The sequence below is a fragment of the Mauremys mutica genome, chromosome 11 (assembly GCF_020497125.1).
Source record: "Mauremys mutica isolate MM-2020 ecotype Southern chromosome 11, ASM2049712v1, whole genome shotgun sequence".
Classification (NCBI taxonomy): Eukaryota; Metazoa; Chordata; order Testudines; family Geoemydidae; genus Mauremys; species Mauremys mutica.
The window spans coordinates 83,135,762-83,149,640 of NC_059082.1; the positions used below are offsets into that span (position 1 = coordinate 83,135,762).

Consider the following 13,879-nt stretch of genomic DNA (forward strand, 5'->3'; position numbering starts at 1 on the left):
TTCCTCCACACCCTGGCTCTGCTGCTGACTTGCTGCATGATCTTGTGCCGAAAGCACTTCCCCATTCTGTGCCTCAGTTTAACCCACCTGTGAAATGGGAAGAATACTTACCTACATCTCTGGGGTATGGCGAGGCTTAGCTAGTACATCTGCAGAACTCTGAACATGGAAAATGCTGTGTACATGTTCTGTGTTATTAGGTAAAGTACTAAATTGAGCATTAGGGTTTATTTAATTATGGTAGCGCTGGGACTGGTCTGCAATCGGTAACGGCCTGTCGGACGTATCTCTGGAGAGCCCTTGGTAACTGAAAATGGCTTCAGATTTCACAAAGTGAATTGTGGGACCAATTAGTGCCAATTGTGATGTGATTTTTAATGTCATCGCTCATGGTCATGCTCTGATTTTGAAGCCCTGACTTCCATTGAAGCTGGGGTCATTGTCTCTCAATAATGAGAGCTGCAAGACTGGGCCCTTAGGATGTAACTCAATAAAAATGCACACCTCCAAAAAAGGGTCTAGATGTGATATAGGATACAACCCAAAAGAGTCCTGCAGCAAGCTGATCTCCTCTGACCATCTGACCACTTAGTCAAGCTGAACTCTTGAAAATGTGGCCCCAGCTGTAGGTGCCGGACCCTTCTGAAAGTCTAGCCCTTTGACTTTTATGCAATCAGAAAAGTCTGTTTACTAGGGGAATTCCCCCCCCCCCCCCCCCAGTCAGGGGAAAACATCGTGAAGCAGAGTTTTTGTTTTCGATGCTCCAAGATTGATTGTGACCTTTGACCTCTGATCTAAGCTGTGATGTGCACTTCAGAGGGGCTCAGAGAAGAAGCATGTCTGAGGCCAGCAAAAGAACATACATAGACTAGAACAGAATCAGCCTTTCCTGAAGAACAGATACCAGTGCTACAAAGCCTGCCGTTCTGAATGGCAGTGACTGGGGCCCCCTTTATTGTACCTCTGTTAACAATATTTTGCATTTCTCCAGCACAGTCTGTTGGCGAGTCTCAGTGTGGTTTCTAGACTCTCTAAAAGACTTGCAGTAGCTCAGCTAGAAGTTACGGGCTGCTGCGGGAATCACTTGGTGAATTCTCTGGCCTGCTTTGTACAGGTCAGATTAGATCATCATCATGGTCTCCTCTGGACTTTGCAATCTATTAATTCAGCTTCACAGCCCCTGTGAGGTGGGTATTGCAGGAGGGTGGGAATGCTGGGGGATTCCTTCCCTCTGCCTAGACCTGGCCTCCCCAGTGAAAGGGAGGGGACCGAAAAGAGGGACATCCCTGGAAATGAGCAGATTCACCTTTCCCGCTGCCTTGTAGGCAGGTGCATGAGAGAGGCCAAAGGCTGGACTGGCCGTAGGGAGCACGCTCCCCTCTTACACAGAGGTGCTCCTCCTGAGCCGGGTGGAGGCATCTTGGCTTGGGAAGGGCACAGTGGGAAATTCTCACCGCTGCTGACTCTGCGGAGAGGGTCGCAGTCCCTGGGAGCTGTCAGCCAGACCCAGATGTTTTGGCTGGGTCACGTAGGCAGGAATTCTGGCACCTAACAGTTCAGGGTGAGTACTTGAATCCAGCCCACCTCCCTCACCGCATCTGCTTCCTGGCAGTCGTGTGATTTAGTGACAGGCTGGCCCTACTGCTTCCTCTTTTTTATATTTTCTCTCGGCAAAAACAGGGAAGCTGCTTTAAAAAAGAAGCTGCACGGCAGAGGAGCTCTTCGGATATCTGGATCTGGCCAGGCTGGCCTCTGGGCCTGCCCCTTTCCTAAGGTGTGACCCCAAGGCCTTGGCCCCTGGCCACATTGATACCTGCTTGGTTTTCTGGTGCAAAATGGAGATGTCCCTTTCCCTACAGCAGTTGGTTGGATACCCCCTGCCCTTGTGGGAGCTGACCCTATAAAGTCCTGGATTGGAAAACTCAGAGAGGGTCTCTAAAAATGAGGATTCTGGGGCCTTCTCTGAGGAGATGTGAGGGGGCTGCTTGAGTGGACATCTAAGGCCACTTGCTTTTCTAAGCAGCTGAGAAGGACATCGCAGTCCCAAGGATATTGTTATTCCGTGTACATCTTTTATTCTGAAGGCTTCCTTCGGGATCCCGGTGTGCACGTATTTTGTATAACACAGAATCCGTAATGGCATTAATGCGTCATTGGGGCAGCCGGCACTCACACCTCCTCAGGATGCGATTTTTGTCCTCCTCAACTGTGCTGCGTGCTGTAGGGAAGTGCTGCAGCTTCATCAGGGGGTGCTCTTCCTTCTGGCTAGAGTTGATTCACTGCCCCTGCTTGGCGTGAGGAGGATGTGGCTTCGGATGTAAAATCAAAGTCCTGCCCGCTTATGGCCATCTAAGATCCCAGGATAATTTCTGCAAGAGTCCAAAGGTGCTAACCCTAGTGGCCTCAGCAAATTCCAGCTCGAGTCTTTGACATTCGGACTCCCTGGAATTCCTCTGGTGCCGTTGGCTGGGATATTCTTTGTTGTCAGCCCAGCAACTGTTCTGTAAGGTGGCTGCTTTTCAGAGGTGGCTGCATTTCAGGACTTGGTGAAGTGATTCCTAGGTATGGTGGTTAACGTAGTCTGCGATGAAAGATGATATAAATATAAATCTGAGTTGTGGCTGCTGCTGTTCTGTAGCAGCCGATATTCCACTCAGCATCCTGCCCATTGCTTGCATTGCGCTGCTTTGCTGGTCAGGGAAGACCTGAAGCCAACTCCCGTCTGCCTAGCTCAGGGGGCTGCTCAGCCAAGGAGATGTGTAGGAAGAAGAGTGGAAAATCCCCATCTTCTGGCTAACATTCCCTTATTTAGGGTTGGAGCTAAAGGCGTCTTTCCGTCGATTTGAAGGGGCTTTGGTCAGCCCCCAAGAGGGTGAGCACTTTCCCCATCCTTAAAGTACCTGCTCGGCTCCCTTTAGAATTAAACACTTACACGCTCCCATCTGGAGAGGACAGGGAACCGCGACCCCACATGTCATGCAATTACAGGACTGCACAGCTTGCCCCTAATTGTCCCTCCTTTGACTAGTCCATCCCTGTTCCCCAGAACCAGAGCTTCCCTTTCCTTTGTGAAGTCTCCATCCCGTATGGTGGCAAAGAAACCCTTCCAAGGGAGAGAGCGTGAAATGGAGTCCCCTGAGTCTGCACACAGCCGGAAACATTCCCTGAAGAGGCAAATTGCCTCTCTTCATCTCCGGGGGGTGTTTGTTCACTCTGAGCCGAACGAGAACACTGTCAATGTCAGCTCTCTTCACTCCACTCGCCGGGGGAGTGCTGCTTCCCTGCTGCAGGATGACGTGGAGGGAGAGGGCAGGGAGCAGGGAGATGCTGCCAAGGTTTCCTAGGATGAGGAATCACAAGTTCAACCCCTTTTCCCCAAATTTAAGTCCCCTCTGCTCCTGCCCTAAAGGGTGGGAGAAAGGAGAAACCTCCCTCCCCAACAGCAAGAATCTCAACTGCTTCCTGCTTGCCAAAACACCTCACCAACTGCCGCACATCCTGGGTGCCCGAGCCTCTACCCAGCTCCCCGGTAACCACTCCAATGGGCAGTCGCCCTGCAGAATCCTTGCCCTCTCTGCTGGGGCTCATGCAATGCGCTGGGACTCTGGGGGGCTGCGCAAACGCACCTGAGCCGAACCTAAATCACGGGGTGCTCAGCTGTCTGCACTAGGGCTGGCACCTGGCTGCCAGTGGGGCTGAGGTGGCGATGGGAACGGTTGGAAATGGGCATGGCGGTATCCTGGCCTGGGCAGTGGGGTCGGGCCATGCGTTTTAGGAGAGTAAGTGGTTTGCCCAAGGGCACACAGAGTGTCGGTAGCAGAGCTGGGAATTGAGCTCTGGTCTGCTGAGTCCCAGCCCAGTGCCCTAACCACAAGCCCATATTATTTATTCCCAGTCTTTGTTCTCTACAAAGATACTCATGACCAGTTGCCAGGCTCTTCGTGCTGTGCAGCACGGCTTTGACTCTGCTCATCTCTGGATTGAAGCAGCGTCGGGCTGTTCTCGAAACCGCTCTAGTAACTCTTAACATCTCCTACGGGATGTGGCATTTGAACGTGGCCAGTGCACTGCTTCCAAAGAAATGGAAAATATTCTCCCACGATGGCTTTTTAAAACAGTCTCCGGTTTCTTGCTTTCTCTGACCACAGCCTGTTCCAAAAGTTTAGTTCTAGGGAACAGTTCTTTTCCCAGGACCGAACTATTGTGCTGTGAATATTGGACAGTTGTGTAACATGGAACCTAAAAATTTGTACAGTGTGTCCTGTCAGGCGGGCCTGAGGGGTGTCCTTTTGGCTCACCCGCAGAATGTTTAATATAAAACATGGCCCAGCATGATTGTCATGCTCGTGAGGCCTGATCTACACTTAACAGTTAGGATGCCACAGTTACCTAGGCGAGGGGCGTGAAGAAACCAACCCCCTGACTGACACAGTTGTCCCAACTTAACCCCAAGTGTAGATGCAGCTGTGTTAACCGAAGAGTCATTCGGAGAGGTGATGTTCCTGCACCGATGGGAACCCCTTTCCACGGGTGCAGACTGCCTCTGCACTGCGCAGTTATGCCGGCGTAGCTACGGGGACATAGCTTTGCCGGTGTAGTCTCAGTCACGTAGAGAAATCTGTAAGCGCGAATTTCGACTCGGTTGTTGGGCGTGTTGTGGTAGCACGCGAGGCAGTCTGTACAAACCCAGCACAGAGACAGCTCCTGCCCCAAAGGGCTTTAATTGACATAGTGCAGAGGCTGCATTGGGAGCCCTAGAAACTGAAGTCCTGAATGGAAGGAGCTGCCAGGGCAGGGGTCTGTCTAGTCCAGTCTCATCTTCAGTGGTTAGCACCAGCTGCTTGGCAGAAATGGACCAGAAACACTGTGCTGGCCAAATATGCAATAGCTGGCCACAGCAGATGTCTCTCCCTATCTGTTAGTGTTGGCTTGTGCCTGAAATAGGAGGGTTCGGCTCCCTGTGTAGTTTAATTGTTTTTGTCCTGTCTAGTTGAACTGCAGATGTTCTTCTCTGTACAAATGTCTGATCATGCACTGAATCCTCTTACGCTCTTGGACTCTGTTATCCAGTGGCAGTGAGTTCCAAAGGATAACTATGCCTTGTACAACAGTTGGGTAAGCGTCTTGCCTTTCAAATTCAGCGGTCCCCTCTTTATCCACTGAGCAGATACAGGAATGCAAGCTGCTCTGCGTGGTCCATCCCCAAAGCGCCTCAGCCTTGACAAGGAAGGGGAAGCTCAAGAGGGATCTCTGGGCCCTGGGAATCCCTGTCTGCTCTCCTGAAATTGCTGTGATGTAAAACTGGACTGAGTGACCCCTATGGGTGTTCCATGGTATTGCTCTGTAATGGCCCCACACGCTGCAGTTTCCATCATTGGAGCAATTAACGTCCAATACTGCAGGGTTTCTCTGTAGTCTGGGAAGCCTCCAAATAGCCGTCAGATGGGTAACTAAAGTTCTCCACAAGCACTGCTCTGAATCTGAACTGTGAGCTAGAGATGGCAGGCTCTGCGTCTCCTTCCCAATGGCCTGAGACACCCAGTTCATGTCATGCACTTGTGTTTCCTACTTAACGTGCGTCTGTTCCACACCAGTCAGTTGATTTGAATAGAATTTGGGATGGGGGTCTTGTAGGAACTTGGTGTGCCTCTTTATACTGCGAGACTGTGGGCCTGGAGAGCCTTGCACCCTTTCACCTGGAAGCTGTCGCCTCCCCTAGGCCGAGAGAGGAACTGCTGCATTACTTTAGGTGAGGAGATTCGATATCATTGTGATCGTTCCGGACAGCAGGCTCAGAAATAACAGCTAGGGAGGACTCCCTCTTCATTTGCTCCACCCTCTCCCTATCTCTGTCACCAGACGTGTTCATGCATTTCTTTACATGAACCCGCCAAAGAAACAGCTCAGGGTCTGGTGGTTGTTGGCTGGGCTTTGCTGTTTAAACAAAAACCCACACCTGAGTTGCCCTACTGTTATAAACCAAGGCCTGATGTGTGCAGGGTGAGAACCACGCCCACATGGAGTCCACGGAAGTCAGTAGGCGTGCAGCTGAGCATCAGGATCTGCTCACAAGAGTCTCATCCCAGGATTGGGACCCAGGACTCCTAGCTGACCCTACAATAACAAACCAGGGCTCCAGCCCTACATTAAGAAGCCTGGTGATTGTGTACTATGGAGCCAAAACCATGAGGGCACTGCTGTGAGTTGTAAGCTCCCAAAGAGGTTGTTTGGGTCAAACCTGTCAGAAATAATGATACTAAAAAGATGGACAAATACCTTCATAACATTCTCGTTTTACCATGGCATTTGCTAAAACAATGAATTGGTTCCATGCCATCAAACATGTGATTCAGAGTGATGTGGCCATGTTGCCGAGGGAACTGTGGCCAGCCCTTGTTTAGACATTGGGTGGCCTTGAAGGAAGGAAATGGGAGAACTGACCCCTCACCTATAAAAGCTCTTGGCTGTGATTGAATATGGAGTTTTTGCCACGTGCTGGATAGGTGGCTTGGGAGGTTGTGACGGGACCCCTGGGGTGCAGCCTGGGACTGTGGGAATGCTGTGCCCCCTTAACTCTCCAGCCTGGGCTGTCTCTCTCAATGCTTTGCCAGTGCCAAGCAGCAAGCCCCTCCAGGCGCTGGGATCACTCAGCCACCAGCAGGCAGAGACACACCCAGCTAAGGTGTGGGAATGCTCTCTTGAACAGTACATAGGGAAACACCAGCAAGCCTCTCAAGTCCTTCTCCGGAGCAGGGCAAATGTATTCATTAGCTCACCACTTCATCAAAGGAAAGTGAGCATGCACCAGCCCTTGTAACCTGAGCAGATTCCCCACGCACTTGAGACAAACTCCCTGGCTAAGAGAAAACATTACAATAAGTGCCTAGCTACAGAAAGAGAGGTTTTCAGTTATTATAAGTGGTAGGTAGTTACCAAAGACAAGAAAAGGTAAGCTCGCAGTCTAAATCCTAAACCTTATCCGACTAACCAGGATTTGGATCAAGCAGTTTTTCTCACCCCACTGGATGTTGCAGGTAGGTTAGAGTCCTTAATACACAGGCTTCCCCTGTAAGCCTGGGACCAGTCTCCTCCGTTCAAGCCTTTGTCTTCCCAGTGTTTTTGTTGCTTTCACCATAGGTGAGGGAGGAGAAAGGGGATCGCATGGTGCCACTGTCCCTTATTTTACACGCTCAGTCCATGTGTCTGGAAAATACTAGTCCAGACATGTCCTGGTGGGCCTTGCTGAGTCACAGAGTTGAACGATGTAGGACTCAGGGGGACGTTCTTCTGACCTCCTCTGCCCCTGCAAAAATAACCAACCCTCCAACTCTTTGTTGTTCCTCCAGAGCAAACTCCCCATGACTAATAAATACTGGTCTAGATTATGAGCTCAAACAAGAACGCTCGCTACAATCGCTTCTCCAGTGGCGCAGCAAACATCACTACTCCTGAGAACACTAACGGGGTAAGGAGCAGAGCAGGGGCGAGAAATGGGCGGGGGAAGGGGTATTTCTGGCCTTTTACGCCCTCCTCTTTGTTTGGACAAAATAAAGATGATGAATGAAAATGTGGGGCCGCAACTGGGGCTGTGATCTCCACAGATAAAATCTTCGCAATCTTCTCATGCATTTTACCAACCTTGGCTGAGCAGCACCCCCCAATCTGTGCCAGATCGACATGTGGTGACGTTAATTCTGCCTTCCTTTCAGACGAGAATGGAAACGACTTTTGGGCCTGCCTATTCCGCCGTGACCACCATCACGAAAGGTGAGCGTCTCGCTGCCCCGGAGCACGGCAGCCCTGCCGGAAGGGCTACTTACTCCTCCGACTGAATTCGTCCTTCCCTGCACAGATGGCAGTGAACCAAAGCTAGTCACTGCGTGTTCGCTGAGGGACAAGCGACAAGTCACGTGCGGTCCCAGCCCAGCTTATTGTAGGGCTGTGATCGCCAGGCAGGACAGAGATAAGTGTCCGTGGAGGTGCTTTCCAATCAGTCAGAGTTCCCAGTGCTGTGGGGGAGCCCCTGCTCTGTCCGTTATCTCCCCAGTTCCAGTTAAGGTCCCCTCCTCCTGACCCGCCCAAGCGCTTGCTGTTAGGGCTGATACCTTCCATCTTTGGTCTCTGCCCGAATGTGAATTATTTTGGACAGCTTGAGCAAAATCCCCTCCAGTAGTTTTGAGTTCAGCAAGGGGGGGACTGCACTTTTCCCATTTAAAAAAAATAAATCCTTGCCCTTTTTCCTTCATTTAAAAAAAAATGTGCACAGGATCCTACAAAGGGAGTCCACAACCACCCAACCAAAAGTCCCCTTTAAGAAGGCCCCCCAACCTACCCCAGCTGGCAGAATTGCTAGTTCTCACTGCTCTGGGAAGCAGGCAGGCTCGCTCCCTTTTCCGTGGGCATCAGGTCGGGGAAGGAGCAGCTTGCTGGGGCGCAGAAGGCCCTTCTCTCAGAGCCGTGAGTCAGAGCAACCAAACTTACGGTCAGCAAACAAAAGTCTAGGCCAGGCTGGTGTCCAGGGGCCTGCAACCCCCAGCATCCATCATGACTTCTGGTCCCCTGAGTGCTCAGCTTCCCTTTTCCTCCTTAAAAAGCCCATTGCAGGGGGCTCCTTGATTGCTCCCATGCTATCTTGGCTGTAAGCGCCAGACTGTCCCTTAAAGGAGTCGTACACCCCACCTCACAGAGCTCCAGCCAAACAGGGAGGGGCATGGCATGAACAGAGACCTCACAGAGGACCAGTGACTTTGGTTGCCTTGACAACATTGCTTTTGGTTTAGCAAAGCTAAGACTCTCCTACAGGCGAAAGTGACATAGTAAAAGGAACACTCACGTTATAATGCATACTCACAAAGGGGCGGAGTTAAGGTTATGCTTGCCGCTGTACCTGTCGCATTTCTGGAATTTTGAGTATTTAGTGTAAAGTAGTAACAAGCTGGTCTTTATATAAGCATCTCCACTTTGGCTATAGCAGCCTTCCCTGGCGCCCAAGGAATATCCAGACCTCCCCGATATAAAAATGCACAAGGGGGGGGAGGCTCCCTTTAAGAATATTTGAAGCCTGTAGCTCTAGCAGAATGTCGGTTTATCTTTCTTGCTGGGCCAGCTCCCCTCAAGGAAGCCCTGGTGATAAGGTATTGATTGCGCTGCCCTTCCTGGGGCCTCCAGGGGAGAGTGGGGAAATCCCTATTCCTTTTCTTTCGCTCCTCCTCGAGAGCCCTCTCTCGCTAAAGGCGCAGCGAAAAACCTGAAATGTTTCTTTTGCTTTAAAGCTGACGGGACCAATACCTTTAAGCAGCACCGTAGGACTCCCTCCTCATCCAGCACGCTCACCTACTCCCCGCGAGACGAGGACGATGGCATGGTACGTATTGCCCCGGAGTGACCTTCTGCCCCCACTCGCAGGGACTTACAGGAGAAGTGCGTTGTCCGATTATCCCCTTTGAGAGCACTCTGCCAGGCACGTCTGAAGCAGGGTACGTGCAGTGCCTGGCCAGGACGGTAGGCACAGCTCGACCTGTCTGGCTTTGCTTGGTTTCATGGGGATACAGAGTGGTGCGACGGGCGCCTGTGGGATGGGCAGGTGAGTGTCGCTGTCCCTGTTTGGCAGGCAGAGAGGTGACGGTCGAGATCAGAGTCCGGATTAGGCCACCGCGTTCATGGCAGCTGCTCAGAGCGTGAGGCTGTGTCTGTCGGGCTCTAGCCGTTCGTAGCTGGGGTTCGATGTCTGCGTGGGACTCTTCACGCTGCAGCCTTAGCTTTGGAGGCAATGGGCCTAATTCTTAAAAGCAGGTGCCAAAGTTGTGCCTCCCAAATGTCCCTGTAGACCAGCTGCAAAGCCCACAGGCAGCAGCTCCCTGTGTGGGAACATTCTGCCCCGAGAGTCACTTGTTACCCAGGGTGGAGAAGGGCTTGAAACAAACCTGGTTTTCAAGGTTTTGGGGTCACAGGTGAGGCCTGCCAGTCTGAACCAGGCCCCGTTTCTATGACGCCAGCAGCACCAGTTGGATAAGTAGCTACTTCCACAGAATCTTTTTCCTATTTGCACCTCTAGAGGGGGCCTCTCACCACAGAATGAAAATCTGGAACCAGAATCAGAGCTAGACATGCCATATTCATCCCGGCCACTGGAGTCAGCCACGGGTGACCCAGTGTGAAGTTCTTAAAACATTCCCGAGGCTCCAGGTAGCCTCGCAAAAGGACACCTTCTTGTTTGTATCTGGCTGGCTGACTCGTCACACGCATCTCGGAGTAACTTCCTCCTCAAGGATCAGGTGTTATCACAGGGTCTGGTTACAGGGCAGTTAAATCAGACTTAGATTGAGGGCTTTTTGAAACAAACAAACAAAACACCCACTTTAGTCTGAGTAGACTTTGTCAGACTTCGATAATGCTCGGTCCTGCCACGAGTTTAGGGGACTGGGCTAGATGACCTCTCGGGGACTGTCCAGTCCCGCGATTTTATGATTCTTCATTCCGATGCAGATAGTTCTGGGAGGGATTTAGGGCTTGATCGTTCACGGTGCTGAGGATGCTGGTGCTGTTCCTCCAAAGTGCTAAGCACATGCTTAACTTGGCGCATGAGAGTAGTCCCTTAAAGTTAAGCATGTGCTTCAGTGTTGTGCTGGGCTGGGGCCAGACTGCTCAGCAATTTGCAAGATCAAGCTGCTAAACCTTCCCCTCCATTGTTGTGTCATTGCCTGAGTCATGGGCCACGGTGCTTTTCTGAAAACCTCCACACCCTCTTGTCATTCAGTTTTTTAAAAAACACACACGAGAGAATAGTTATTAATATGAGGCCAGATCCTCATCTGGGTTAAATCTGCATAGCTCCCCTGGTTCCCTGGATCTGGTCCATTATGCCTGCTCCACTGCCCTGCTCTTGAATCCTACGTTCCGAGCATTGATTTGACATGTTCCTCTAACATCTAGTGCTTTAAAAATCCTAACAATACACAGACAGAGGAAAAAGATCCCAGCTGGGATTTTCAGAGGAGACTAAGGGAGTTAGTTGCCTAGGTCCCCTTGCACGTAGCTCCAAACTCCAATCAAAAACAAAATAGATCTCTCGTAGCTAGCCCTGGTCCTCACCGAAATGTGCAACCCGTCTTCCCTACAGTGCTACACATCAGTCAGCAAAAATAGCAATAAACATAACGAACACAGGAAGCCACCTAGTTGGTGAAGAGCTCTGGACGAGGAGAACGGCAGAGCCACGACTGCCTGAAATCCCAGACTGACTCTCGCTAACCCTTGGGAAAAGCGTCCTTTCCCTTCCCCAGAAGGTGCCAGAGTCTCATCACCCATCACGGAGGCAGCTGGAGGCAAACCGGAGCTCTCTTGGGAATAGGATCGTTTTCTTTTAATTGCTGATAACGAAACCAAAAGTAGCCAAGTGCTGTCTTCATGTGGAGCGATTACTGCTGGTTGCCCTGCTGGGTGATGACCAAATGCTGGAAAACTGCACAGCATGTTCCTAGCCTTGTTGGGCCCTGCGGGAATGTGACTAGGGTACAAGCTCTGGGCCCAATTTTCATTTATACCACGGCTGCTCTACACCGCTCTAGCAGTGGGTGAGTGTGCGAAATGTACCCTCTGTTAAGGCTTCCTCACCCTCCCAGCACAGTGTGAAGTGGCCTTAGTGTAAATGCTAATGGCTAACGCGGGGTATGAGGAAACACTTGCCTATTAGGGTAGGCCTATTTCTGCCCTGGGAGATGGATTCTCAGCTCCCACTCTGTTCGGGCATTGAGGGTTTCACTGGTGTGCCTGAGGGCGGAATAATGCCTGTGAAATGTGCTAGGTTGTTAATTCTCCACCAAGGGCAGTTGTGGAAGCTCCATCACTTGTGTTATCTGAAGATGGAATGGACAGAATTTCGGAGGATCTTGGCTGAGGAGGGAGAGACTAAACAGCACCTCTGCTAACAGACCTCGTCCCTCCCAAAGCTCTGGGAGAACCAATCTGTGCCAAATCGTCACTAATGATGGGCAGCTGGTCACCAAGCTCCTGGGCCAGGCAGTCCCTAGGGGTCATCAGCCTGCTCGTTAAAGCCTTGCTCTGTGTAGATCTGTGTCCGTGTGCTTCCAGGAGACAGACGTTCTCGTTGTGTGGCACGTGAAGCTCTTCTGTCGCCCTGGGCCCTGAGTTGTTTCCGTTTTATTGCAGCAGCGGCTCAAGGCTCCACCGGAGCCCGGCCCCATGGTGCTCTGTGCTGCACATACACGTAGTGAAAGATATTCCTGCTCTGGGACGCTCACAGTCGGAATAGCCCAGAGCAGGGTTGGGAGGGGAACCTGCCCGGGGTGGTGCAGCAGGGAATAAAGCCCAGGTCTCCTGAGTGTTAGGCCAGTGCCTCCATGCTTTTGTATCGGCAAAACCGAGGGCGATATTTACCTTGAGGGGTCACCTCCCCAAACAGCCGATTTTGCTCACTGTCGTTTTCCTTTCAAAAATTCTAAGTTAACTCATCGATTTCTTGTCATTTCCATTTACACCACTGCTGAGCTGCATAGCCCCGAGTCTTCCGCTAGGAAAACTTTATTTCCCTACCTAATTACCCCACGTGCCCTCCTTCCCCCAATAAATCAGTGCAGGTATATTTTAGCCACACCCATCTAAATCTCAGCCATGCAGAGTAGCACTGTTCACAGAACTGCCCCTTCTAGCGTGTGTTGTCTGACTACTGAGGTCTTACAGAAAGCTCCTGCAGTGACTTTCTTCGTTTAATAACGTTTTATTATCTTCCCACCGGTAGCACATTCATGGCTGAGTGCATAAACCTGATGTAACCCACTGGAACCACTCAGCCTTGGGTTTATATATTTACCTAACAGTACATTTGCCTACTCCAGGGGTCTCAAACTCAAATGACCCCGAGGGCCGCATGAGGACTAGTGCATTGGCCCGAGGGCCGCATCACTGACACGCCCCCTTGCTGCCCCTGGCCCCACCCCCAATCCACCCCTTCCATGAGGCCCCGCCCCTGCCCTGTCTCTTCTCCACCTCCTCCCCTAAGCGCGCGCAGTTTTAATAAATATATACACTCAGTAATGCACCTCACTCAAAGGACAAAACACGCACTTAGATTTACTGCCTAAGGCTCTGGGAGGGAGTTTGGGTGGGGGAGGGGGTCTGGATGCAGGCTCTGTGCTCGATGCAGGCTCCAGGCTGCGGCAGGGGGTGGGGGTGCAGGCTTTGGGACGGAATTTGGGGATAGGAGGGAGTGCAGGGGTGAGGGCTGTGGGGCTGAGGGCGAGGGGTACATGATGCAGGAGGGGGCTCAGGGCTAGGGAAGAGGGTTGGGCTGTGGGGTGAGGGCTGTGGATGAGGGGTTCATGATGCGAGGGGGCTCAGGGCTAGGGAAGAGGGTTGGGCTGTGGGGTGAGGGCTGTGGATGAGGGGTTCATGATGCGAGGGGGCTCAGGGCTAGGGAAGAGGGTTGGGCTGTGGGGTGAGGGCTGTGGATGAGGGGTTCATGATGCGAGGGGGCTCAGGGCTAGGGAAGAGGGTTGGAGTGTGGGGTGAGGGCTGTGGATGAGGGGTTCATGATGATGGGGCGCTCAGGGCTGGGGCAGAGGATTAGGGTGCGGGGGGATGAGGGGTTCATGATGTGGGGGCGCTCAGGGCTGGGGCAGAGGATTAGGGTGTGGGGGGATGAGGGCTCTGGCTGGGGCTGAGGATTAGGGTGCAGGGGGATGAGGGGTTCATGATGTGGGGGTGCTCAGGGCTGGGGCTGAGGATTAGGGTGCGGGGGGAATGAGGGCTCTGGCTGGGGCTGAGGGTTTGGGGTTGGAGAGGCTCAGGGTAAGGGAAGCCTGCCTTGCCAGTACTGGCGGAGGGCAGGCACTAGGACCCTGCACCCTAATCCTCAGCCCCA

The 13,879-nt window shown here is 52.0% G+C and overlaps 1 protein-coding gene across 3 annotated transcripts in view; it reads left to right on the forward strand.

Annotated features, from left to right (window-relative positions):
• The window catches only part of TRAF7 (TNF receptor associated factor 7), a 45,162-nt gene that overhangs the window by 7,819 nt on the left and 23,464 nt on the right, over window positions 1-13,879 (forward strand). For all 3 annotated transcript variants that reach the window (XM_044979335.1, XM_044979337.1, XM_044979336.1), the window contains exons 2-4: window positions 7,347-7,465; window positions 7,710-7,767; window positions 9,273-9,364. In XM_044979335.1, coding sequence (XP_044835270.1) covers window positions 7,385-7,465; window positions 7,710-7,767; window positions 9,273-9,364 — 231 coding nt within the window. In that variant the 5' untranslated portion in view covers window positions 7,347-7,384. The remainder of the gene's footprint in view (window positions 1-7,346; window positions 7,466-7,709; window positions 7,768-9,272; window positions 9,365-13,879) is intronic.